The sequence below is a fragment of the Pungitius pungitius genome, chromosome 1, assembly GCF_949316345.1.
Source record: "Pungitius pungitius chromosome 1, fPunPun2.1, whole genome shotgun sequence".
NCBI lineage: Eukaryota > Metazoa > Chordata > Actinopteri > Perciformes > Gasterosteidae > Pungitius > Pungitius pungitius.
Genome location: NC_084900.1, coordinates 15012884 through 15038171, shown reverse-complemented (window position 1 = coordinate 15038171; position 25288 = coordinate 15012884). Strand labels below are relative to the sequence as shown.

The 25288-nt window shown below is 51.2% G+C and overlaps 3 protein-coding genes across 5 annotated transcripts; 1 reads left to right on the top strand and 2 right to left on the bottom strand.

Moving 5' to 3' along the window:
- The first annotated feature begins 1862 nt into the window (after positions 1 to 1862).
- LOC119222606 (amphoterin-induced protein 3-like) lies at positions 1863 to 4365 on the top strand. Its single transcript, XM_037479378.2, has 2 exons — positions 1863 to 1970; positions 2668 to 4365. Exon 2 carries the CDS (start codon positions 2719 to 2721, stop codon positions 4105 to 4107), a length of 1389 nt encoding a protein of 462 aa, XP_037335275.2. The 5' UTR covers positions 1863 to 1970; positions 2668 to 2718; the 3' UTR covers positions 4108 to 4365.
- A 5494-nt stretch (positions 4366 to 9859) lies between these two features.
- tasorb (transcription activation suppressor b) lies at positions 9860 to 20234 on the bottom strand. The gene is made up of 23 exons (XM_037479565.2): positions 19717 to 20234; positions 18603 to 18748; positions 18311 to 18403; positions 17690 to 17762; positions 17474 to 17565; positions 17255 to 17389; positions 17035 to 17159; positions 16911 to 16942; positions 16683 to 16788; positions 16440 to 16543; positions 16237 to 16346; positions 16079 to 16151; positions 15863 to 15937; positions 14857 to 15654; positions 14401 to 14702; positions 14218 to 14320; positions 13303 to 14117; positions 13101 to 13223; positions 12833 to 12992; positions 12641 to 12749; positions 12340 to 12518; positions 11699 to 11833; positions 9860 to 11531 (listed from the first exon to the last, which is right to left on the bottom strand). The coding sequence occupies exons 1-23, from the start codon at positions 20012 to 20014 to the stop codon at positions 10312 to 10314; spliced, it is 5406 nt and encodes a 1801-aa protein (XP_037335462.2). The 5' UTR covers positions 20015 to 20234; the 3' UTR covers positions 9860 to 10311.
- Positions 20235 to 20646: 412 nt separating this feature from the next.
- asb14b (ankyrin repeat and SOCS box containing 14b) lies at positions 20647 to 25284 on the bottom strand. Of its 3 annotated transcripts, none has more exons than XM_062562365.1 (10): positions 24782 to 25284; positions 24353 to 24477; positions 24220 to 24272; positions 24000 to 24140; positions 23757 to 23915; positions 23427 to 23672; positions 22881 to 23049; positions 22258 to 22792; positions 22014 to 22063; positions 20647 to 21365 (listed from the first exon to the last, which is right to left on the bottom strand). In XM_062562365.1, exons 2-10 carry the CDS (start codon positions 24475 to 24477, stop codon positions 21146 to 21148), a joined length of 1698 nt encoding a protein of 565 aa, XP_062418349.1. In that variant the 5' UTR covers positions 24782 to 25284; the 3' UTR covers positions 20647 to 21145. The 3 variants fall into 3 exon arrangements, with proteins under 3 accessions (XP_062418349.1, XP_062418344.1, XP_037336545.2); XM_062562360.1 differs by having other exon boundaries at positions 22014 to 22167; positions 24782 to 25282; XM_037480648.2 differs by having other exon boundaries at positions 22014 to 22167; positions 24009 to 24140; positions 24782 to 25281.
- Positions 25285 to 25288: the final 4 nt, after the last annotated feature.

The window sequence follows — 25288 nt, the reverse complement described above, 5'->3', positions numbered from 1 at the left end:
TGATCAGCTCTATTATCTCAGTTTTCCTTCAAATGCATTTGTCTTATATTCGTTTATGTAACCCGAGTGATAGTGACAGGGGAGAGGAAAGAGCCCCCCCCCCCCTCTCCCACACCACTAGATGGTGTGCTTGTCTCTTCACACTTTCATCACACTGCATCCACCGGACGGGATGAGTGGAGAGAAGCTCAAATGATGTCTTCCAGCATTATGCAACATATAGAAAGAAGCACCCTTTCTCTCTGGGTTTTGGAGGGGGGCAGGTCCTCAAAACAAGCAAACCATCCCTCCATGGCCAAGAGAGTCCTACGAATCTTCATACAGGCTCTAACTCGTTCATATTTGAGAGTCTGTCTGCTGCATAATACACTCTAGTCATTACAGGTCCTGCATAATCAGATTTCCTAACATCAGGAACATTATATTTTATTCATTTGATATCATCCCAAGTCGCCACACAGGCCTGTGCTATCTGTACACCAGCGACATCCTCTGTTCCCCGACTCGGACCTGACGCAGAAGAACAACTCTTCAATGGGGATAAAATGAGAAATTTGTGGCAGATAACCGAGAAATCCTTCTCCTCGAATGAGCGTGACATTATGGATGTCATGTGTACTGTATTAAATGACTTACAAGATATACATGTTTTATTCATAATACAGAAATTATTCTACTGTCTAATGCTTTTCTGCTTCAATTCCTAACACATGCCATGCAAACACAGAGCTGTTGAAAGGCACAACAAACACTTTGGGGGGGGGGGGGGGTTATGTTGAGTTCTTCAGTGCATGCCCTGTTCAATAATTAACAAAGAGCTTGTTGTTTATTTCCCTTTCTTGTGTTTCACGCCTCGTTGCTGAAGGAAGACGTGGAGCTGTTGGAACTCTGCTAATATGCATTTCGTTAATGGATCAGAGCCGAACATTATTTAGGGGTAGCGGAGGAAGTAGAAGAAATCCAGAACTTAAACTTAAATCATTCCTCTTCTTCCATCTGAGAATACGAAGCTTCATATTATCGACCCAGAGCGAGCGGCGAGATAAGAGCCCTGCGGTTCCTTTGCTCTCCTTCCGCTCCGCAGCAGATGGGAAAGAGAAAATCACTTTTCTACTTGGGGTCAGAGTTTAAGCGTCGAGGGCCACTCTGAGCCCGGCCCATTGGACAGCCCTATGTTGCATATCTAATCAAATGCACACAGAAGGAGGAGGCGGGGTTTGCTCAGCAGCTGGATACGGAGACGCTGATTGGATTAGAGGGTTTTGCCCAACAGCAGGCCGGACAACGGGAACAAGCAGAGCGATTAAGAGGAGATGGAGAAGTGTTCAAAATGCGTCGAGTCGTTTGGGTACGTGGACCAAACGCTGCGTGGGGAGAGGCGACCAGCAGGGACCAGCAAAAATAATTGTCATGCACACAAAACTGAACGGAATCCAGCAGAGAGAAGGCGCCGCGTCGTCTTCACGCTTCGATTCCACAGAACCCCGGAGACAATGAGAAAATAAAGGATCGCACGAGAGAGTCAACACCAAAAATATAGAAAAGTTCAAGTGTGTCACTATTGTGTTGACAGCTGCACAACAAGGGTCCAATTGAGAAAATAAATTATTTAAAAAAAGAAAAAATGATGTCACGCCAGGACGTCAATGTGCATTTTTACACGCCGAGCAGTGAATCTGCTGTTAAGCCTCACATTAAAAGTTTAGTGAAATATAATAATAATAAGATACAGTATTGTTGAGGGAGGGGTGGGACAGAGAGAGGGACAGGCGGCATTACTTAATGATGAGAGGAGGGGGAGGGGGGACACAAGGCTGGTCTCTAAATGACACTGAGCGGGAGGAGCAGAGGGAGGGGATTGTGGGAGATTAACAGGGCACCGAGGGATGTTCGCCGAGCGGCGCTCTCATCCGAGGGATTGAGGAGGAAGCCGGTCGGGCATCGATGTCTCCGGTGGACCCGAGGAGGAGGTACGCATCGGGACGCATGGCGCCGCCGAGCAGTCGGCTTTGTGTGTTTGATGGGAGGGGTTTTTTTGGAGGGGGGATGGAAAGAATGAGATTGAGTAATCGAGCCAAAATGCTCACTCGTCTGGAAGAGGAATGAACTTTTTCCCTTTTCTTCCTTCGGATTCAAACAGATTTTACAAATCTGCGGCAAAAACCTTTGACCTGATCTCTGATAATGTTCATCTAAACAATACGATAATAGCAGAGAAGAAACTTAAAAAAAAAGGTGAGATGCTTCTCGTAATGTTTGAAAAGTGTGATTTGATTTTCAACTATTTTGATGATGAAATTATTCATTTTGAAGCATGTGTTATCAGATCAAAGAAAGATGATATGGGGTTAATCTGAGGAGCTTTTCTCTGCTATTCTCTGACTGATGGACTGATAATGAAATGATAATGAAGGATCTGTTGCAGGAACAAGTGTATTCTATCTGTAAACATAGAAACATCCCTACTCTGAGGTGGGCATTTGTGATTTAAAACCTGGAGAGAATTTGGTGGAGGACATCAGAAGCGCTCTTCCCCTCCTGCCGTGGAAGCAGAGGGCTCCTGCATGGCATTAACCTCATTACTATTAATCAGAGCAGCAGGTGGGTTGAAAAGAGCAGCGCTTCCCTACATCATTCCGTTTCCCATTTGCTTCTTATCTGAACCAGGGAGAGAGCCGGAGGCATTAGCAAACATTCAAGGATCTCACTTCCAGAAAAATGACCTCCGAACCATGTCCGGGCCCCCTGCTGGTCCTGCTCCTGGTCCTGGTCCCCCCCGGCGCCGAGGAGGCTTGTCCCTCCGTCTGCCTCTGTGTATCGGACACGGTGAGCTGCAGTTCCAGCGGTCTGACCAAGATGCCTCTCGCCCTGCCCTCCTTCTCCACCACCCTCGACCTCAGCCACAACTATTTCACCTGGCTTTATCCGGGCAGTTTCCAGGAGATGCCCAGACTGGAAAACCTCCGGATGGCTCACAACCAGCTGGCCTCGCTGGGCCAAGGGGTGTTTCGCAACGCCTCGGGCCTCCGCCACCTCGACCTGTCCTCCAACCGGCTGCAGCTGGTGGAGCAGCACTACTTCCAGGGGCTGTGGCGGCTGGAGGAGCTGCTGCTCTTCAACAATAAGATCGTGCAGGTGGAGGCCGGCACGCTGAGCGGCCTGAGCAGCCTGAAGAAGGCCTACTTCAGCATCAACGAGATCAGCAGATTCCCGTTTTCCTCCATCCGGGACCACAGCCACCCGTTCCTGGCCATGCTGGACCTCTCGTCCAACCGCATGAGCCGCCTGCCGTGGGAGGACGTGAAGGCTCTGCCCGGGCTGGTGCAGCGGGGCCTCTACCTCCACAACAACTCCCTGATCTGCGACTGCTCCATGTACAGCGTCTTCTGGCACTGGAACCTGAGGGGCTTCAGCTCGGTGAGGGACTTCGCCGACGAGCACACCTGCACCATCGAAGGGAGCCCGAGGGCCGCCCTTCGGTTCCTGCGGCGCACCCGCTTCTTCCGGAACTGCACGGTGGAGAAAGCCGTCTCGCTGCCGGTGACCGTGTATCTCTCGCATGTGGTGGTGACGGACGGCGCGAGGGTGCGCCTGGACTGCAAGATGTCCCTGAGGAGCCAGGCGCTCTCCTTCAGGTGGCTCTCGCCCAGCATGGGGACCATCACCAAGACCGCCATCGACGACAGCCTCGTCGAGCTGTTCCCCAACGGCACCTTGGACATCCGAGCGGCCAGGGTCAACGACTCGGGCATGTACGTGTGCACGGCGCTGGACGCCAAACGGGCGCTGAACGCCACCCGGGAGGTGAACGTGACGGTGCTGCTGCCCGGGCCCGAGTCCTTCAACACGGGCTACACCACTCTGACGGGCTGCTCCATCACCTTGGTCGGCGTTCTGGCGTACCTCTTCATGACCCCGTGCCGCTGCGGCTGCCACTGCTGCAGACATCCCGGGTCTCCTGCCGTCAGCATCGCGACCTACGACCCCGACGCCCTGACCCTCGCATCCGTTTTGACCCACCCCGTGAGAGAGCAGCACAGGATGCAGGCCAACAAACGCGTGGCGTTCATGGACGACGGGATGACAGACTGGGACCTTGAGAGCTGATGGGCATTTGGAGGGGGGAGGAGGGAGGGATGCGGGTGAGGTCTTTTCCTCCATCTTATTTTTATTTATTTTTTAGGTGAATGGCAAAGCAGAGAACATCATGTCTCTTTTCTGACAGCCAGCGGCAGTTGTAAAGAAGAAAAAAAAACAGCACTATCTCCCGCTCTGCTCTTCTCCGGGCCGGTAGCCGAAATGAAAGTTTCAACTTTGCTTTATTACCCTCAGTACATTGACATTGCTAAATCACAGCAGAGCTACTATCAGCCCTAAAAATCAGCTAATAACTCTGTGTACTCTAGCTTTTGCACTGGGGGCAGGGGGGGGGGGGGGGGGGTTTCCTCCGGGCATCAGAGCACGAATCCCGCTCACTTTTCACAGAAAGTGTTATACAAAGATTAAAAGCCCCGAAACAGGAGGGTTCAGCCTGCGTCTCCTGGTCGAGTTGAAGGGAACTAGAATCAGTGTGATTGAGATAACTCTTAATGTACGGCCCATATTTGTGTTGCTTAAACAAAACAACTCCTAAACCCCCCCACCACCCACGTTTGTTCTGCAGTTATATTTTTGAAGGCTATGGCTAATTTATTATGATCACATATATTAAAAACACAAATTAAGATACAAGAAAGGCACTAAGCGTTGGATTAGCAGAGGTCCATCGCTATGTTCAGCAAACATAAGAAAAAGAGAACGTTATCGAGCAGAGAACAGAGGCGCTTCCTGCTGTGATCCATCACGCATACTGTACATACAAACCTGCTGCCTTAATCTGGCAGACAAAAACAAAAACAACACCTCTTATCTGGCAAACAGCAAAGTACAGAAATCAGGAGCGTCAACAAGCAAGCAAACAAACAGGCAGCGGTCGGACCGCTCTTTAAAGACGGCGTCTCTTCTGATCAAACACGAGCAGAGCGCTCCGAGCGCCGGGGAACAAACGCGAGCGTTAAGTCTGAACTAAAGTGACAAGTGCCCCCCCCTACCAATCACTTGTTATGTCTTTATTTATCTACGTATTTGTCTTAATGCAGCGGAACACAGCTCCAATGACAGAATCCCACACCGCAACGCTGGAGATGAAAGGTGCAGAAGAAGCACACGCACATTACTGCGTGGGACTGAAACACAGCGAGTCCGTGACCCGAGAGACAAAGACAGGGATTCAAAAGCAGATGGGACCAAACGGGGCCTCGGAGGAAGCGAATCAATCAATTCCAACGCAGCGTTTTGAGATTGTACTTTAATCTCGCATACAACGGACTGGACTACAGATTGGGCTGGGATTGAATGGGATTAGATGTAATCCCTCATTTGATTTCGAAGAGAAATGGTCAGTGACGGTGCGTCCCACACAAGGAGAGCGAGTCGTCTGTGGGGGGGTGGGGGTGGTTTGATACTCTGAATCTTTTGTTGAAACTCGAGGCCCCAGATGTGCAACTGGAATGCTACAGCAAGGACAGAGAGGAGGAAACCTGAAATCCAGATGTGAGGCAGAGCGTGAAACTGGGACGCGGTCGCTCTCGACGCCTCCGCATCGCTCAAGGATTATGCGACACGCCACCAGGTGCGAGATGTTACATCTTGTATAAGCGATATGACCTGGCTCTGTTTATTGAAGACATTACGTGGCGCGATGACTTGGGGTTAGGTTTTAGGAGATTACCACCAGGATAAAAACCAGGTGCTCTATCAATTTTAGTGTTCTCAAATCCCTCTAATCTGGCTCGCCGCTGCGTCACAGCTGGGTATCGGATTTATTGTTTCCGATATGATTAGCAGACGCAACCCAGAGGACACGATGAGAGGACTTCTATTACACGAGGGTTCACAGACGTCCCCGGTTACGTAACCGTAAATGTGGTCAAAATTCTATCCTATTGCATAATATTTTGACCTTGTGAAGGGATGTACTTCATTGATAATGAGAGGCAAACGGATAAAAAACCACCAGAAACTAGAATTATTTTGCGTTGGAAAAGCGTAAAGGATTTGAAACCCAAGCAGGTGGTACAGACATGGGCTGAAATGTTCTGTATTCAGATCATGACATATCAACTAGCCTGCAAATGATCCTGAACCCCTCCAACACATCACCCAGATGTGAAAGACGAGAGCCGTGATGCTTTGAAAGAGCTCCCGCCCATTCTGTCTGCCTCCAACCCAAAACACCATCAGGCTTCAATTTAAACCACAAGCTCCCTGTTCCAGATTAATTCTCACGGGCTCTAAGGGAAGAATGTAATTACTTGGAGCACAAAAAAAAACTAGTGTGGGGGCGTGGGGGGGGGGGGGCACCACGACTCTCAACAGGCTATTACTAGACTGTCAAAACAGTCATGGAGGCGGGAGCGGAGGACATCCAGCTGTTGCAGAGAGGGATGTAGTCGGAGGCTTTGACACCCACACGTACAGACTAAGTGGAGGCAGAATGTCACCGAAAACAACCCCTCAAATCCGCGCTTCATTCTGCTCGGACACTTTGCTTTGGAATTTGTGACACAACCACACACACACACACACACACACACACACACACACACACACACACACACACACACACACACACACACACACACACACACACTGTAGTTAAGAGCAGGTTTTCTTTCTTTTTTTTAGGAGATGAGCTGGTCCTGAAATGGATGCCAGACAAAGGTTGGTTTATTGTAACCCGGTCGTTCCTCTAACTGGGTCCTGGTCTCGCTCAAATCAGTGTGATGCACATTGCACATGAATGATCACATTTATAGATATATAACATTTAATAGATTTTCTTCAACATCCTTGTCGTTTTTATTCCCCCTGTTTTCAGCTCATGTCGTTTCTCCCACAAGCTTTATTGTACCATGTGGTAACGGTGCTTCCCTTGTCATTATCGCCCCACTAAAAGACAACAATGAACTGGGATAAAATATGGCTTTATTATACCCATAAAACAAAAAACGACATGTAGTGCCAGAGGCCACATCTTATAGTGTCAGTGATAGTCTATAATAATCATTTTTGGTGACAACTTTTTTTGTTGCCTTAATATCAGCCTGCTAGTTTGTCACTTTGGGTGAAACATTCCTTTCTTTTAAGGCTTTTAGATCACATATTTAAGATTATATGCAGAAAAGATATATTAAAAAAAAGATTGTATGTATTTTTATATCAACCTCAGGTACATATGCTAGTATCAAACAATTATAACCAATAACACAATGACTCCATCCATCAATCACAACACATGGGAGCTGTGTGTGGAGACAAGCCTCCTGCGTAAGCCCCGCCCTCTTTCAGCACACCAATCAAAGGCAAAGGACTCGATTTAAATCCCTCTTCTGAAATTGCATTTAACAGTGGAGATGCTTGCGGTTCACTGGGACTTTGAACAGCTCAACAACTACAGGACAGATGGCTGGGACATGTTGGACCTTCTGACAGGAGGAATCTCGCTGACTTTGGTCACTCCGGCTACGGCTGTTATTAAAACACTTTGACTACTTAATGGATCGACACAAGCTTTGGAAAGAGTGCTCATCGGTCGACGTCTACTCGGGACTTTGTGTCTTCTAGCACCACTGCGAGGTCCACATGTGCTTTGTGGTAAAACATGGAGAACAACGTTTCCTCTAGCGCCACCATCTCGTCGATGAGGGACCAAATATTAGCACCAAACACCTGCTTAGTAGTCCCTTAGTTTTGTTATAGTCCCACAATGTTACTCATATTTCTATTTAGGCATGAGGCGATATGAAAAATATAATGTCAGTTAAAAATAATATCCAGATAATTCCTAATTAATAGAATATACTTGAACTCAAATCAATCACTTTACCTTAGATTTCTGTACAAAACAAGAATTTTCATTGCTTGATAGGGAAAATCATTTTGTAGAGGATGAATGAAACAGTGGGATTCTGTTCTTTCTTTCATCATGATTTCTGTATTTCAAAATATGCAGCATTTTCCTATGAAACAATGTATATAGTGTAATAATAAATACCCAGATCCAATCAACAGAGCCCTCACCCTGTACTTTCTCTGGTATTATTTTCATCATCATGCATCTTTAAGGTATTTTACCTCTCGCTGGTTAATCCCCATCCAGAGGCAACCCCAGTGGCAAAAGGAGGATTTCCACAATCTGAATTAATCAGGTACAAAACAAGAAAAGTGAAAAGATCGTGCTAAGATAATTGATAGTAGTGCGATTTACAAAACATTTTTTTTCTGGACAAATGAGCCAATAATTTACGAGATTTCCTAAATCGTCCATTTCAACATCCACTTAAAATAAATACAATTATGGTAAGCGTTACAATAAATTGTATTTGTTAGGTTTTTTACCGATTATATCAACGTTAAATCATAATGTGCAATGTAGCATTAGCATTAGCTAGTAACTAAGCATTGGAGTAAAATTACAACATGCCTCTGAAATGAGGTAACTATAAGATAAATACAAGTTCTGATAAACCCGCTTTATAACAAAGCTTTAAACCTAAAGTTACTAAACAAGATAATTCTTCTACTGGTGTTAGTTATGTTAACTCAAATAAAAAATGTTAATTAAAGTCATTACCTTAAAAGTGCTACCTCGATAGCACCTGAGGGCGAGCACACATAGTTAGCAACCATAGTTGGTTGAGCTAAAGAGCCAGATAAGTCCCTCGGACATGAAGTAAAACTTACACAGAAGAAATTACAGAGTAAAATATTCGACTTACATTCGCCATGAAGCCAGAAACATGAATAGCTGCATGCTAAAAGCTGCATGCTAACAGCTCTTCCAAGTCAATTTAACGTTGACATGTCAGCGTTGTGTTCATGGCGTGCGGAAAAAGGTCAGTTCCTACATGCTTAAATCCATGCTTTATATTATTTCATTAGCATGTTTTTAAAACTTACATAGTACACACACCTAAATTTGTGAAAATGACATTCTTGTATTTATTGGAGTACGAATATATATTGTATATTCTGTTGATTTTCTTTAAATGGAGTCAGTGTGCTTATGATTCAATCATAATTCCTGCGACTCCATGGACATTGAACACAACCCCTGCAGCACGAAGGGATGAATGAATTGAGGTCAGGTATTACAGGTATAAATAAAACTGCGTATAGTTAGATGCACGCAAATCACAAAACAAATGATGGGCTTACACTGCGACGGAGTTAACAGGGAGGGGGGGTGGATGTTCTCTCAGAGTTACTGTGGCACATCTAATGCACCACTGGCACAGGAGGCTCTGAAGATAAAGTGAGAACCTATATTCCACATTAGGAGGAAATTGTCGCCCCCTGGTGTTGTTAATGAACCAGCGCCTCCACTGGGTTATCAACACACTGCACTAAACCCACTCAGAGATGACCCTCATAATGATCCCTGCAGTGGTGGTTGCGTTCAGGGGCCAATGGCTCTCAACATGGGGCCTGAAGAGGCTTTTTCAGTGCTGCGTTTCCTCCTAACTGCTCTCCACAGGCAGCTTACCCAGCTGGGGAGAACCAATTTAACCCTTTTCTACATGCGCTTCGGTGTGGTCAGAAATGCTTTAGAGAGAAATGTCTACCTTATCACAGATGCCCAACCCACGTTGGCATACTTAGTTATCAGCTTCTACCTTTTTTATAATGCTTTATTTTAACCTGAAGCTTCATACTGCACACAACAATCATAGGCTGAATAAAGTACGAGTGCACCGTGACATGGCTGTGATTTATATTTTTTAATAGTTTTGTTGACACATCAAACTCATCACACAAATAAGATTTGAAATGTTTTATTTTCATAGACTTTGAGAAACCAAGTATGTCAAATAAAAAAAAGAAATCCAACAGCAAAATTAATATTTCATTCACTTTTTTTTTTTACTTAAAAAAATATCAGCCTTTCCCCTTGTTCACAAACCGTTTCAAAACCTGGACAAACAGAAATAACGTGTTCAATTCCGAGAAGCTGGAAGGCCATTACCATTTGTTGGCAAATATAAATATAGTGGTTTGAACAGGGTCTCAAAGAGCTCACATGGAAAGAGTGTACGCACAGTTCACGCAACGCCAGGACACTCGGCACTGCCTGTATCAATTATTTTATTAATGTAGAAAACCAGAACTCCTTATTTTCCAATTCAAATTGATGCGTTCATGACATATTTACATTCAGCCAGCTTTTAAAGTCTCTGGAGTTTGTGTTGCCCTTTCGGTCGTGTCGATTGTCTATTCGGGGGCGTAATTGTGAGTGTATGTGTAGTCCGAGTAGGGACCCCGCGCCCCGCCCCTGCTCGCCGGGTAACCCCAGGAGCACGGCCCGCCCCCCCGATCGTGTCCTCGCCCTGGCCGAGGCCAGAGCCCCACCGGCGGCGCTCCTCTACCCCGAAAGCCTCCCGAAGGCCCGAGACCCATGCCGCCCCGCATGGGCCCGTGATCCATCTGTCCGTAGCCCATGCCACACATTGGCCGCGGAGGCATCTTGGGCCTGACTACTGAGCCCCCCCTGGTGGCCACTGCGGGCATGGCCACGGGAGCTCCGGGTTTGTTGATGCAGTTCGCCTGAGTCCTGCCCCCCCGACCGCCGGGGCCGGCGCCGAGGGGCTCCCCGGTCTGAGGGAGCCTGCCGGGGTCCGCGGGGCCGGGCGGGACCCCGGCCTGGCCGCCAGCAGTCAGACAAGCGCTGTTCCCCCACAGGGTGTCCCCGGGTCGAGTGAGTGTCCCGTCATGGAGTGCGGGCGGGGGCCCGCTAGCGTTTAGGGGAATGCCGGCAACGTAAGCCGGCTGGGCCGAGTCACTGTGGTCTGCGTAGGGGAGGGAGGGGGGGAGGGGCGAGTTCCCGACGGCCCCGGCTCCTCCCGCGTCAGAGCCGTACCCGTGGCCCAGCATCATGAGGTGCGGTGGCGGGGGGGGCTTCACCTCCAGGGGGAGGGACCCCAGGTTGGCCATGACGGGCGGGGCCGGGATCGGGATGGCTGTGGGGGCCGCGGCTGCCGGTACCGGGGGGCGGTATTCCTGTTCGTGGGTGCTGCTGCAGGGGGACGGCGGGTAGGCTGGGGAGGCCGCGTAGCTGGAGGCGCCGACGTACCACGAGGCGGAGGGGCACAGGAAGCTCTGGTGGGGGTTCACAGGGAAACCCCCCGGCGACAGGCCGCCGACGTCCGAGGAGCCCGCCCCCATCTGGTTGGTGGACTTGAACTGAGAGATGGCCGTTTTGAGGGCGCTGTAGTCCGACACCGTGGGCGCTCTCTCCGGCGTGGCCTGCTGCTCCGGCAACGGAGGTCGAAACTCCTCGGACTCCGGCGGGGGCGGGGGCCTCCCCCCGGCCTGGCTTCGCTCCGGGGGATCCGACGTGGCGGCCGGCTCTTCGGCGGCGTTGCCGTCATCGGGGTCATCGCCGTCTTCGGAGTCTAGCGACATGTCCTCCTCCACACACTCGTCGTTCACTACTGGGAGAGCAGGAAGAGAAACAGAGACACGGGGAAGTGTGTTAGGGAAGCATCAACAGCACCAAAGGGGATTCAAATCACTTGATGGACAACTGGTGAGGAAGCAGAACACAGTCCCACTGCAGCAGAACCACGTGGTGCTCGGTCCTGCTGTTGACGCGACCCACCAGTAGAGGGCGGCGTCGGGATCTCATTCTGGTTGATGGAGCCGATCAGACTGTGGAACCCGCTCATCACGTCGTCGATGCTGCCGATCACTATACCGTTCCTGGAGTACTGGAGGAACATCTCAAACGGCCTCTCTAAAACACACACACACACACACACACAATTCTGAATACGCCAAAAGACATTCCAGTTCCAGAATGTATACATTTGTGAAAGTCAAAACTGTCGACTGGTGAAAAGATGCCCGGGTCTATACAGCGGCTTCATCCATTAGTTTCTGATGAGGAGAGTGATGTCACGACCACAAGCTGCGGATAGTTAACTGCTGAAAGCTCCTCTTTCACAAACAGGAGGCGTTGAGTCAATATTTTGCAGCCAAATCGTTTACAGGGTCTTCAGAATGTAACTTATTTCTTATTTATTGTTCTCAGACCAAAGGAGAAGTCAGTGAATACGAGTCAACAGATAATTAAAACTCCCTCTCGGTCATTAACGAGGTTGCTTTATGGCTCATTTATGGCTTTATTGAGTTGCACTTGTCGTCTATTTGATTTCCCACAGCTCATTATCTCTGTTGTGCCCGCAGGTCCCTGTGAGGAAGTTGAGGGGGCGTACCTGTGAGGAAGACGAGGGGGCGTACCTGTGAGGAAGATGAGGTGGCGCTGCTGCGTGTGCTGAGCCTGGAGCTTGATCAGACACTCGAGGTCCGGAGCCTGACGCGACTGCGTGTCGCACTCGTGGTACGGCAGGAACTCCACCAGGTGCTTCTTCTGATAGCAGGTGAGGAGGTTCAGCAGCCCCATGGCGTTGGCGTTTAACCTTCAAGGAGAGGGTGGGGGGGGGGGGGGGGGGGGGCAACAAAAGTAGATCCGGGGTATTTAGTCAATGCTCACAGCTGGTGAGGAGTTATGATTCAGTTAGCTCCTCCTCCCTCCACGGACCTGCCCAGCTCTTTGAGCTTCTTCTGGGACTTGCAGTGCACCTTCCACTGCCAGGGGTGCTCGGGGGTGCTCTGCTCCTCCAGGAACTTCAGAAGCCCCTGCAGACGATCTAAAAGGAAAAAGAAAGAAGCAAAGCCTTGAAGTGCCGTCCAAACCGACCCCGTGGATCCGGCGGCCAGCGCGAGGACTCACCCTGCGTGATGAGGTCCGGGTTGAGGACGAACTCGTCGGACACCATGAAGCCCCCGGACACGAACAGCTCGTTGTAGGTGTGGTTCTTCACGTCGTCCAGAGAGTCCACTCCGGCGAAGCTCACCGAGGGCAACTTCTTCAAGGACACCAGCGCTGGGATCTGCGAGGGCGAGAGGTAAACATCTGGATGCACGGCGCCCTTAAACTGGAGAATCCTCCTCCACGTCTACCCAGATGATCAAACAGCACGAGCAGATGTTTCTGCTACCTTGTGCACATGGGCGGCAATGTCCTCGTTCTGGATGATGATGAGGAGCTTGTCCAGGCTGCCGCTGTTTTCCAGAAACGTCTGCGGGATGCACTCGCTGTTCCCGAGGCTCTTTAAGTACTCCTTGGGGACAGAGGGGCGGGGTTTAGTTTAGTTAGCTTGTTAAATGAATCGATTCTTCACAGGCGTCCTGGAACTGTACCTTGATCTCCTTGCACACCGTGCTCTCCTCCCCCTCGTCCCCGCAGTAGATGTAGAACTTGACCGTGTTCTTGGTGACGTCCTTGAAGATCTCCACCAGGCTGCTGAACACCTCTGGCTTCAGCTGACCGATGAGGCTGCCGGCCAGCAGGCCGGAAGTACTTTTCCGGGACTTTGTGTCCGGGGACTCGGGTGTGACCTGAGAGGGCGAGTAGACGTCTCCCTCCAGCTCCGCCGACGAGGCCTCCGTCTTCAGCCTCGCCACCGCCGCCCCGCCCATTCTGCCGCTGTGAGAGGAGGCGGCGCTCATTGGCGGGGAGGGGTCCGCTCTGGGCTTGGAGGCCGGCGCCGGGGTCGGGGGCGGCGTGGCGAGGCTGGACGTCGTCACTGGGGGCGGCGGGGACGCAGCCTTGGAGGGGGGCGGCGGGGCCGGGATCAGCCTGTCCATCTTGTCGCACAGCGCCCTGACGTGGCCCTGGACGCCGACGGGCGTCACGTAGGGCACCACGAAGTCCGAGAAGCGGCTGTTGGGCAGCCAGCGCTGGCGCAGCGGCAGGCGGGGGGACAGACGCGAGGAGTAGCAGACGCGGTGGGTGTGCATGATGCTTTTAATGTCGGAGGTGAGACTGTGGATTTCCTGGTTGAGGATGGTGTCCAGGCTGATGGAGGGCCTGAGCGAGACCTCCTCCAGGACTGGCGGCGTGGGCGTCTTCTTTGTCGCCGCGGCGATGGCCGCCGCCTGCCGGTCCGCGTAGCTGTCCGCCGCCGCCGCCGTCACGGCCTCGGGCTTCGGCTCAGGGAGAGGCTGCGCTTGGTCTGGAGGGAAGGAAGACAGGAAACGTGTCACACGAGGCACCGGGGAGGGGTTGGGGGGGGCTGGAATGTGCCAGAGGGGGGGACGGGTGCTTTGGGGTACCTTCGATGGCGGGGCACACCCAGGTGGGGGTGTCTGAGGTGTGAGGGGGCTCAGGGGGGGAGCCCGGGCTGAGGGGACTGGCAGGGCTGCAGTCCATGTCCTCCTGAACAGAGACACAAAAACAGTTTACGTTTAGATCTTTAGATCATTCCTCCCCCCCCCCCCCCCCCCGCCTCGTCTCACCTCTGTGTAATTGGTCTGACACGCCGGCTCATTCGGCTTCTTGGGCTCGGGGTCGGCGGGCTCCCCGCTGCCCGCCGACGGCTCGCCAAACATGTCCGGCGGCGCCGACACGGACCCCTGAGCCACAGCTTTGTTCAGCGTGGCCAGCAGGATCTTGAGGAGGCGCTGGGTCTCGTTGACGGCGGGGGCGCCGGCGTTGCCGTGGGCCCTCAGGTCGGTGTCGTAGATGCCCATGCTCTCCATCACCGCCGTCAGGTTGTCGCCGGGAACGCCCTCGTCCCCGATCTCCTCCGATTGGTGCCCTAGCGGAGGGGGGGGGGGGGGGTATAGTAAATCATTGTGTAAAAGACACTGGCTGCATGACAGAATAATGATGTCATCAGACAATATTCAGTATTGACTTCTGAGGCTGGAGGTGGAAATGATCGAATTAAACTCCACCCTTTGACCCCTCACCTCTGCTGGGCTCCCCGTTGCTCAGCTGATCCACGCGCTGGCGCTTGTTGGCGCCCCCCCGGTCGTCGCCCTCGAACCTCCTCTTCAGGCTGCTGATGTCCCACGCGTCGTCCTCCCCCCGCTCCTTCCCCGGCTCCTTCACGATGGCCTTCTTGTGGAGCTGGATCAGCTTGAGCAGCTGCTTCATCTTTTCCTTGTCGTACTCGTTCTGGGACAGGCGCAGCCTGTGGGGGGGCGGAGGCTGGGCCTCCGCCGCGGGGGCCTTGGGCTGCGCCGGGGCCCCGTTGGAATGGGCCGTCCCCTGCTTCTCCGGCGCCGGCCTCTCCTTGGGGGGCTTCTCGGCGCGGTCCGAGCCGCGGTCCGAGCCGCCCCAGTCAGACACGGGGCTGTACTCCACCGGGGGCGGGGCCGAGGCCGCGGGCGGGGCCGAGGGAGGGGCCGGCGCGGGGTTCCGTATCCTGTCGACCACCTCCCTCGTCTTGCTCAGAGGTAAAACGTAGTAGCCGGGGTTGTGCACGTACGAGCGCAGCACGGCGTCCATGTTGCACTTGGGTCGGTGCACCAGCAGCGGGTTGGTCCTTTCGTCCACGTTGTTCTTGTAGTCGGGGAGGACGAACGGCCGCACCGTGCCGGCGTCCATGCGGGTCAGGTAGTCGGCGGCCTGCCGCTCCACCCCCAGGCTCGGGTCCTTGCCTGGGTTGAGGCGCAGCTTGAAGAGCGCGTAGTGCAGCGCCGGGACGAAGGGGTCCCCGGAGGGCAGGACGGTCGGCTGGGGCTCCGGCTCGAAGAGACGGGGCGCTGCAAGAGGAGGGGGAAGGGGGGGGGCACGTTAGTTTATAGATTCATTCCAGTACTCGCTTTTAACAAGGAAGCCCTTTAAACTCTGTGTTTGTTTAAAAAGAAAAGAAAAACAGTAGGTCAGTAGGTCGAGGTGAGAAATGTCTTTTAATAAAACATTCCAGTGCAGAGCTGGGGGGGGGGGCTCCTAGTGGGGCATAACACTTACAACACTTGACAACCATCCTCGCCTCCTGAAAGATGAACAACGCTTGCAGGTTCTTCTCGACTCGCCCCCGCCGCTCTGCAAAACACAGACAGTTTTGTTATTTTTTGACAGTAGAACCCCCACCCGTCCCCCCCCCCCCCCCCCCCCCTCCCTTCCCCCACCCGTCCCCGAAGGCAACAAGAGGCACAGTGGAGGGCTCTTAAAGAGGAAAGTGACCTTTGGACTCGACCATCTGCGCCGAGGACAGCAGGAAGAGAAAGCCCCGGTCGAACAGGGACTTCACCAGCACCTGGGGACGAGAGCAGAGGCACAGGGTGAAGCACAAGGTGGGCGAGGGGGGGGGGTGTTTCAGCGCTTTTGGGTCGCGGACTCACCATCCGGTCCCGCTCCAGTTTGTGGGTCAGCGCCGCCAAGCTGCCGCTGGTGGGCTTGCCCTTCCCCTCCAGCACCTCGAACAGGCTGCAGCACATCCCGCACTTCATCACTGCGGACAAGAGAGCGGCGGTGAGACCCAACGAAAGGCCCCCCCCTTTGGGTTTCCAGCGTTTCATCATGAGGGTGCAGGCGGCGGACCGACCTTCCCGCGATGCGCTGTAAGTGTCCCAGGAAAAGAGCACGGAGGGAATCTTTCGCTTCACCTGATCGAGCTGCATGCCTCTACTCATCTCCAGCTTCTCCGGCCTTCAGGAGGTAGGGGAGGTTACCAGAGAAAGAATATATATATATTTAGAAATGTATATTCAAATATATGCATTTTACTCAAGTGGATTCTAGCTTCCTCTCTGGGATTTGAGAGGGGAAGGGGGGGGGGTCTACTCACAGTTTGAAGGGGAGGTAAGGGCGCGAGGTGGATCGTAAACATATGGGGAATAACTCGTGGCCCTTGTTGACCAGCGGACCGCTCCACACGGTGTAGCAGCTCCTCCCTGCAACGGCAGCACAGGTCGGACGTGACGGTACAAAAAAAAAAAAAGAAGCATTTAGGTGAATCTGATTGGGATCATTTTGAGAGTGAAATGCAAGAACCTTAAAAAAAAAAAGGTTTTACCTCGACCTCCTTCAGAGGAAATTGTGTTAAACCTGTAGAGCAGAGAGAGAAAAGCCTGTTAGAAAAACACAGAAGATGGTTAACCACCCCCCCCCCCCCTTCCCAAAAGGGTTCCTAAAGGTACCTGTGTGATGTCATCGGAGTGGCGGCGGCCTCCTTGCCTTTGTACTTGAAGGAGACCACGGCGTAGGGGCACACGTGCCGCGGCCGGGCCTTGATCTCGTCGAAAGCAAACTCAGAAAAGTATTGCTGAGGAAACCAACCAGAGACGCGTTACGGATCGGACCGGTTCTGTCCCGAGAAAAGAGAAGACGTCGCGCCACTTGAGAGGAGACGGGTCGTACCTGCGTGAGCTCGAAGGCCCGGTAGGACAGCAGCGACGTCACCCTGTTGGCACTTTTGGACAAGTGACAGTCGAATTTGGGAGTCGGCTCCATGGCGTTTTTGGGCATGTTCTCGTGGATGTGCTTTATTCGACCCTGAGGGACCAGAAGCACACGGGTGAGCCCGGTGTAAAAGCCCCCCCCCACCCCTACAATGTGCAGAGAGGACGCCGGCCGTACCCTCATGACCTTGAAGACGATCATGTCTCCGGACGAGCCCACCTCGAAGGGATTGATTTGTAACAGGTCCGAATGTTTGGAGACGTAAACACCTGCATAGAAAGGAATGAACAGATTTACTCAGGACGCCATGGACTGCGTCAGCCAATCAGGTGTCTGGGGGGGGGGGGGGGGGGGATTAGATAGATAGATTTTAGAAGAACATGGACAGCTCACCCGCTGAGGGGTTCCCCAGGGTGGTGATCCTGGAGTGTCCCACCGACAGACCCTTCTCACAGATCCACTGCAGCTGCACACAACGACACACACAGTTCAGAATCCTCATCCCGAGGCTCCTCCGTGACAGAGGCTCCCAGTAGGGCGGTCAAAATTGCTCAACAACAACGTTCGAATATTCGCCGGAGCGCCTTTCCTTGTCGAGGAATTCCATAGGTTGCACATTGGTCACGTCAATAACAAGACAAATTCATACGAGACATAACTACTTGTATTTCTTAAGTTTAAACATATATTCAACAACATAATACGGATGTAAAAATAGAGTTTTGTCCAAGCAATTTAAGGTCGCGATTCTTGTCTCAGATATGGCAGGCATATTATTAACATTAATTGAAGTTGATAAGAGTACAGAACCGCTCTGAGCGAACTGTGCTGAACATAGAACTTTTCCTTGGAATGAAATAATCAAACCAGTGCATGGAGCTGTATCTATTTTATTCATGCAATATAAAGTCAGTACAGCAGCGCGCCGCCTGCAGTTTTAATTTTTTTTTGTGTGTTTTGAACAACTATTCAAATGTATATTTGAATATAGAATATGCGTTCCCCGACGGGTACCTTGGACTTGTCGGGATACAGGAAGCAGTACGACTCCGTCAGCTCCACCTCCGTCCGCCCCTCCTGCTTCATCTCTCTCCGCTTCTCGATGAACTGGATGACAAAAAAAAAAAAAAAAAAAAGGGGGGAAACAGACAAGACGATTAAAGCAAGAAACTCACAAAAGTATTCCACCGTGTACTAGTGTATGTGCTCCTTCTTCTTTCAACATCTCCCTTTATGCACAGCTGAGACCAGCGTCAGTCCGCACAGGGAAGACCAAAAGGAGCCTGAAGCATTTTTGGTGGTTCACCTCCTTCTCCAGCAGCTCGTTGTGGATGAGCCGGGCCTTGCAGTAGGAGAAGGTCCCCCGCGACGAAGCGTCCAGGTAGAACGACGAGACCACCTTCACCAGCTCCTCGAACTCCCGGCTGTCAGGCGGCAGGAACTGGTACAAGCCTGGGCGCAGGAGAGGAGGAGGGTGGGGGAGGGGGGGGGGTCAGCGCCATCATGAATCAAGACTTTCCTCCCATTGAAAGACATCGGTTCACATGTCGGTGCTCATATTTAGAATCAGCTTTGGGAGCAGGAGGAGGTGATGTGCTCTCATCGGTGACTAGGACCCGCCTGTGATCGCTGTGTCAATCCACGCACATCCAGAACAAGCAGGTAGTAAACATCTCCCACGGGAAGCACAAGGTGGTGCACACACACACACACACACACACAAACTGCTGAGCCGCTCTGAGGCCGTAAAAAATGTGGCATCAAGCAACTTCCGGTTAACTTTGCATATAAACAAATAGCTTTAGTGGACATGGTGGGGGTGGAGGGGTGTTTTGGGTGATGAGTAAGGAGGGTGACACAGGGACAAAGGGGGAGGACAGCACTACATAACAACAACAACAAAAAGGGTCCTGGTATGGGAAAACATTCCTATGAGACAGGTGGAGGTGGATCGTTTTACGCCCTTCACTGAGGTCAGTGAGAGCCCCCTCTCGCACACACACACACACACACACACACACACACACACACACACACACACACACACACACACACACACACACGTTGTCAGGTGACGGCTACAGACACACACTCCATGACACCACACTCCCGTGAAAAGGTGGAGAGGCCAAACTAGGCTTTGCGATACAAACAGACAGGACGTTAGCCGTGTGTCTCTGGGACATTCGGGGGGGGGACGACAACCCCGCAGCTGTGTCCGCTCAGTCCCCGGTCCACCTGAGTCCTCGAGGCGGGTTGAGTAACTGGCCAGAACCGTTATGAGAGTGAGCCCCACACACACAACAAGAAAGCGTCCAGTGAGCTAGCGCCAGTTAGCTCGCCGTTAGCCGGCGCTAGCAAACATGCAGCGGAACCATGAAAACAAAAAGACAGGCTGGGTTTCAGAATAGCACCACCACCTTTTATCTTCCTCGGAATCTGAAAGTTCCTCCGCGGCTGCTCTTCGCCGGGTCGGGTGCCCGGCGGGGCAGAGCTGCCAGAGCTCCGGGCGTCCGCCTGCGCGCTCCTCCGCCGATCGGGGGCTTCTTGCTCGGGCATTACAGCGTCTCCGCATCCAGGCTGATCGCCATTTTGATTGGTCGTGGCCGAGGTGGCGGCTGAGTTCTTCGGGGGCTCGCCGCCCTCCTCCGGCTGAAGATCGCCCGGCTCGGTGCATTGCGTGTCCCTTCTCCCCGCCGCGTTGGGGTTCAGGGCCATTTTACGTGGGCACCGGTCGCGGGGGGGGGAGGGGGGAAAGGGGGGGACGTATGGGTGGGGGGGGGGTGTAACGAGGCGATGTAGCTCTCTGAACGATTTACGGCACCGCTTCACTCAAACACACACACACACACACACAGAAGCTCACTCTCCTCCTCACCCTGCCTCCGCCATTGTGGAAATGACGTATACGTTCTTCTCCACCACTGCAAAACGCTGCCGTCACTATGTTTACATTCACGAACATCCGCGCCGCCCAGCGGCGGATGGATATACTGCGAGGCCGGTGAGTGATGCAGCCAAACGGCTGCTGTGGACGTTACACTTTTACATATTTTACATATTTATCCATAATATTAAACGTATTAACATATATATATATATATATATATATATATATATATATATATATATATATATATATATATATATATATATATATATATATATATATACATACATACAGATATACATGTGTATACAAATGCATACACATACAGTATATACACATGCCTGTATATATATATATATATATATATATATATATATATATATATATATATATGTATGTATGTACTTATATAAATATATATGAATACAAAAATGTATATTTATGAAAGAATGAAGCCATTTTAATTGTTTTTAATTACGTTTTCAAATCATAATCTTTCCTGTATTTACGTTATTAAAGGACTCTAACTACAATAGGACTTTAGAATGATAATGATAATTTAACATTAATAATAGTTTTTTCTTTATAGGTGCCGAAACAAAGAGTGAATCTCATGCAAAGATGTTACAAAAATCGCATGCATACAATTTTCTGGCCAACAATTAAAATCGCATGACATGAAGTAACTTGTACATGAAAAAACAATATAAACACCCACAATATCAAGGTAAAACAAGGAGGAAAAACTGTAAAAATGTCGGGTATATTTTCCCCCAGAGACTTGTTTTTGTTGTTGTCGTTTATATTCCATATGATGAAAGTTAAATGTACTTCTCTTTTATTTGTCGTGTCTTTTGTGTTGCAAACGGGCTACAACCCCACTCTTTCCTGCGTCCCTGTGTTGCATAACGACAGTAAATTATCCTTGAATCCTAACGCGTGGTGACCTCACTTGCTGCCTATGTCACAGTTGGTATCCGTGGCAACGGTACATGTGTCTTCAGTGTGGGTGGACGAGGCTGCCCCTGCTGTAGACGTCGAACTCCTTGTAGCGCAGGTAATCTCTCAGCCTCGGAGGAAGAGGAAGGAAGTTGATGAAAAGCGGGGCTCTCAAGCGCAGGTGACTGAGGTGCTGTCGTATCCGTAAACGACACAGGTGCTTCAGGCCCCGCGCGTTCCCTGAGAGTACATGAGGTCCGTTAAAGTGGCAGCAGGAATTTCATTGAATTAAACATATATGTTGTAACACAATGGTGACAGAGCCCGAGGGCCACTGATGAAAGTATTGCACAATGGTCGTATAGTGAACTCGGTGTCTATTGAAAAAAAAATGCTGTATTACACTTTTTGAACCAAACCAAACATGGAACTTTGCACACAATTCTGAATCTTTGTGGAGGACCAACAGGACTCCAGACTGCTCAACTTGGTAAGTAAACCGATTAAAATCAATGTAGCTCGTGGACGCCATTTTTTTTTTCCGGCTGCAGCCGGCTAACTTTTGCAAAAACTCAAGGAGCTCTTGCAGTTGCGTCTAGTAGTTATAGTGAGCCAGAGCAGAAAAATAGAATCTAAAAAAAGCACATCGCTATCGGCAGATAAGTGATGTAATCTTTTTTTCAACCAGGGCAGCATCACTAGTAGAGTGGAATTACCAAGCTATTTAGCATCAGCTGGCTAGTACCATCACTGCAACGCACTGAAGAAGGACAAGCTTCCTAGCGGAGAGCTGGCTAGATAGCTAGTCTGCTAACTCCTCCGCGGGGGGAGAAGCTTTTTTGCCCCCTGACAGGTGGCTATATTAACTAAAGCTGGATGAGTTCTCACTTTGAACTTGACAGATCTCCGTCCACTGTCTCTGCTCCTCCAGGGTGTCCCTAAGTTTGGTGCAAAAGGAGACATGGTCGGTGTAGTCCAGCATGATGAGCACCACCTGAGCAGATAAGTGCTTCAGCCATGACACCGTTATCACCTCACAGAACTAGAAGGAGACAAACGAAGACACGTGGCAGTCAAAGAGAAAACGACGTCTTCAATTCTTTACATCGTTCATCGGCGTGCTTGGGCTCACCACCATGTCTTTGATGACCGAGGTCGTCCACGGGGCGTAGTCATGGGAACCGTCGCCGTACGGACAGTCAAAGCAACGCTTGACATCGTACCCGTGGTTCAGGATCATCCGGAGCATGACCTCGTCTTTCAGCGCGTACTGCAGCGCCGAGGGGAAGTGGGTGGTGTTGGTGCGGGAGTAGTAGTTCACGTTGGCCCCGAACTTCAGCAAAGTATTGATGAGCTCGTAGTTGCCCTGCCTGAGGGCCACCTGCAGACAGCTGACGGGATCCTGGTTGACCATCGCCCCGGCCTCCAGCAGCAAGCGGGTGCACTGAAGGTCGTCGTTGGACACGGCGAAGAAGAGGGCGGACCTGCGCTCGTCCTCGTAGTCGCGGCGCACCCTGGGGTGCAGCATGAAGTTCGGGTCGTAGCCGGCTTTGAGGAGCGCCTCCACGCAGTGGGCGTGGCCCCCGGCGGCGGCAGAGTGAAGTGGGCTCATGCCGCTTTCCCTCACGGCCTCCAGCTTGGTGACCGGGATGAGGCGCTCCAGTGCCCTGTCAGGAGAACACAAACGACGGGGGGGGTCAGACTCTTAATTGAAAAGCGGGAGGGCTCGGGTGACGTCGCTCGGACGTTCCTCACAGGACGTGCCCGTGGTACGCCACGCGGTGAAGCGGCAGGTGCCCGCCGCACAGAGGCAGGTTGGGATCGGCTCCGTGGTCCAGCAGCGAGGAGATTATGTCGGGGTTCCCCGATGCTGCGGCATCGAACAAGATCCTGCTGCCCTCTGATTCGCTGCCCACACGGGCTCCTGTGAAATCAATAGGTATGGACTTACTCACTACAGTATGGAAGGTCAATAATAAATGAATAAATACAGCGCTTTTAGAGTTTTGACACAACAAAGTGAAAAACAGTAGATGAAACAATTACTACAAACCCACAAAAGATCTATATAGATATATAGATGTTGAAATAATGCTAACAATCATGGTATTCATTTTTTATATTATTTTAATAAAATAAACATTTTTTAAACAACTTTTACATTAACATGTATTATTATCACAAAATAAAAGCAGCATATTAATCTGTTTAGATGTATCCTTGTGTGAGAGAAATATATCTCACACTTTTCTTCACTATCGCACTGTAAATTGTCAAATCAAACGGGCTCATCTCACACACCTTTTTGTAACAGGAGCTCCACCACGTTCAGATGTCCGTTCCGCGCGGCCAGAGACAGCGGCGTTTTCTCTGCGATGTCACGCGCGTTCGGGTCGGCACCAGATTCCAGGAGCAGATAGACAAAGTTCTCCAGGCCCAAGAAGGCCGACTCGTGCAGAGCGGTCCGGTTCAGCGGCCCCGTTTGGTCCACTCGGGCCCTGTAGCGCAGCAGAAGCGTCGCCAGGTCGTACTGGTCGTTCAGGATGGCTGAGAAATGAAATCAAAATGAGCAAAAATCTCCGGGTGCTTGTTTAAATAAAGAAGAAAGGGAGGCGCGTCTTGTTCTCAGACCTGCCACCAGTGGAGAGTCCTGCTCGTCGTTCTGCAGATCCGGGCTGCAGGCGTTCTGCAGCAGGAACGTGGCGTTCTCCCTGAGTCCGTGAACCACAGCCAGAAACAGCGGCGTCTCCCCCTTCAGGGTGCGACACTGCGCGGCGCCCGGGGGCGACGCTGGAACACACGGCGGCCGCGTCAACGTCCCAGGAAACAAAAAGAGTCACCCCCCCCCCCCCCCCCCCGGACCGCGGTCACAACCTTCTCTACCTGAGAACACGACCTCCAGAACCCTTCTGTCGCCGTTGGCCGAGGCCTCGTGCAGCGGGATCCACCCTCGATCGTCCACTCTGGACAGAGTCTCCGTTTGCGCCGTGAGTCGTTGGAGCGCGTCCTCGTCCCCTGAAACGCCGGGACAGCGCGCGCGGTATTTCAACCACGTCTGGGACCATCGGGAAACCGCAGTTCGGCGGCGTCTTACCCTCCTTGATCGACTTGAAGATCTCGTCCAGGTCGTCGCTGGCCGTCAGGTCACTAGGGAGAGAAAGGGGTCAAGGGGTCAACAGGAGAAAGGAGGGAAAGAGGCGGGACGCGCTCAGCGGATGGAAATGAACCTCGGATTCAAGCCTTTGAGCTTTCTGTACTCAATCAGACTCTGTTCAATGATGCACTGCGTCGCCTCGTCCTCGTCCGGCTCGTCCTCGGACGGGTAAAACTCCTCTTCTGTCTCCGTGTCCATCTGTCAGTGCAGAGCGAGTCGACGTTAAGAAACGCTAAAAATGACATTCTAGATTTACATTCCAACGACTGTGAAGATCCGTCCCTGTTTTGTCATGTAGCGCTCAACGTTACGGGACTTAACGCTGGGGGCCAAAATAAGCCTGTTGAGATTCCTACCGCCAGCATTTCTTAAATGTTAAATTTAGAAGGCAACAAGACGTTTTCACGCGCCGTTGACGACCAGGAGATCCAACCACATATAGATGGAAAGACCAATCCTACAGTCCAACGGGTTGTCTATGCAGAGAATAGGTGGTGTTTACCTTCAGAGACACGGCTGTGTGCCTCCGGTGGCTTTTACAACAGTGCGGCCGGCTGCAGCTATTTATAAATTATAACCTCCCGCGCTATAAATATCGGACCAGGGTCACAGCCAGCACCTACGAGCACCTCACATGCACTAACGCTACTAACACACGTATGTACATATGCATGAAGTTAGGAGTTCATTTTCCATATGGTGTTTATTAAACTCATTCATCCGTAAGAAATGTCGTTGTTGTAATATTTAGTGAGCTGCAGCAGAGTCAGTGAGATATTAATATTACATTATAGGCTCACAGTGAGACAGGTTCTCCTGACATAATGTCACCATGTTGGTGCGTTGCACTATTTCTTCATTGTTTTGGAATGAGCTCATTAAAAAGTCATAGCCTCCTGTGGAAATGTCACACTGCGGCTGAGGCACATGTTGCTCGCTCAATTTATAATGTCTACATTTTGTTTTTTGTGCAACAATAATTATATTTTGTAGGGATTTGAACTGAGAA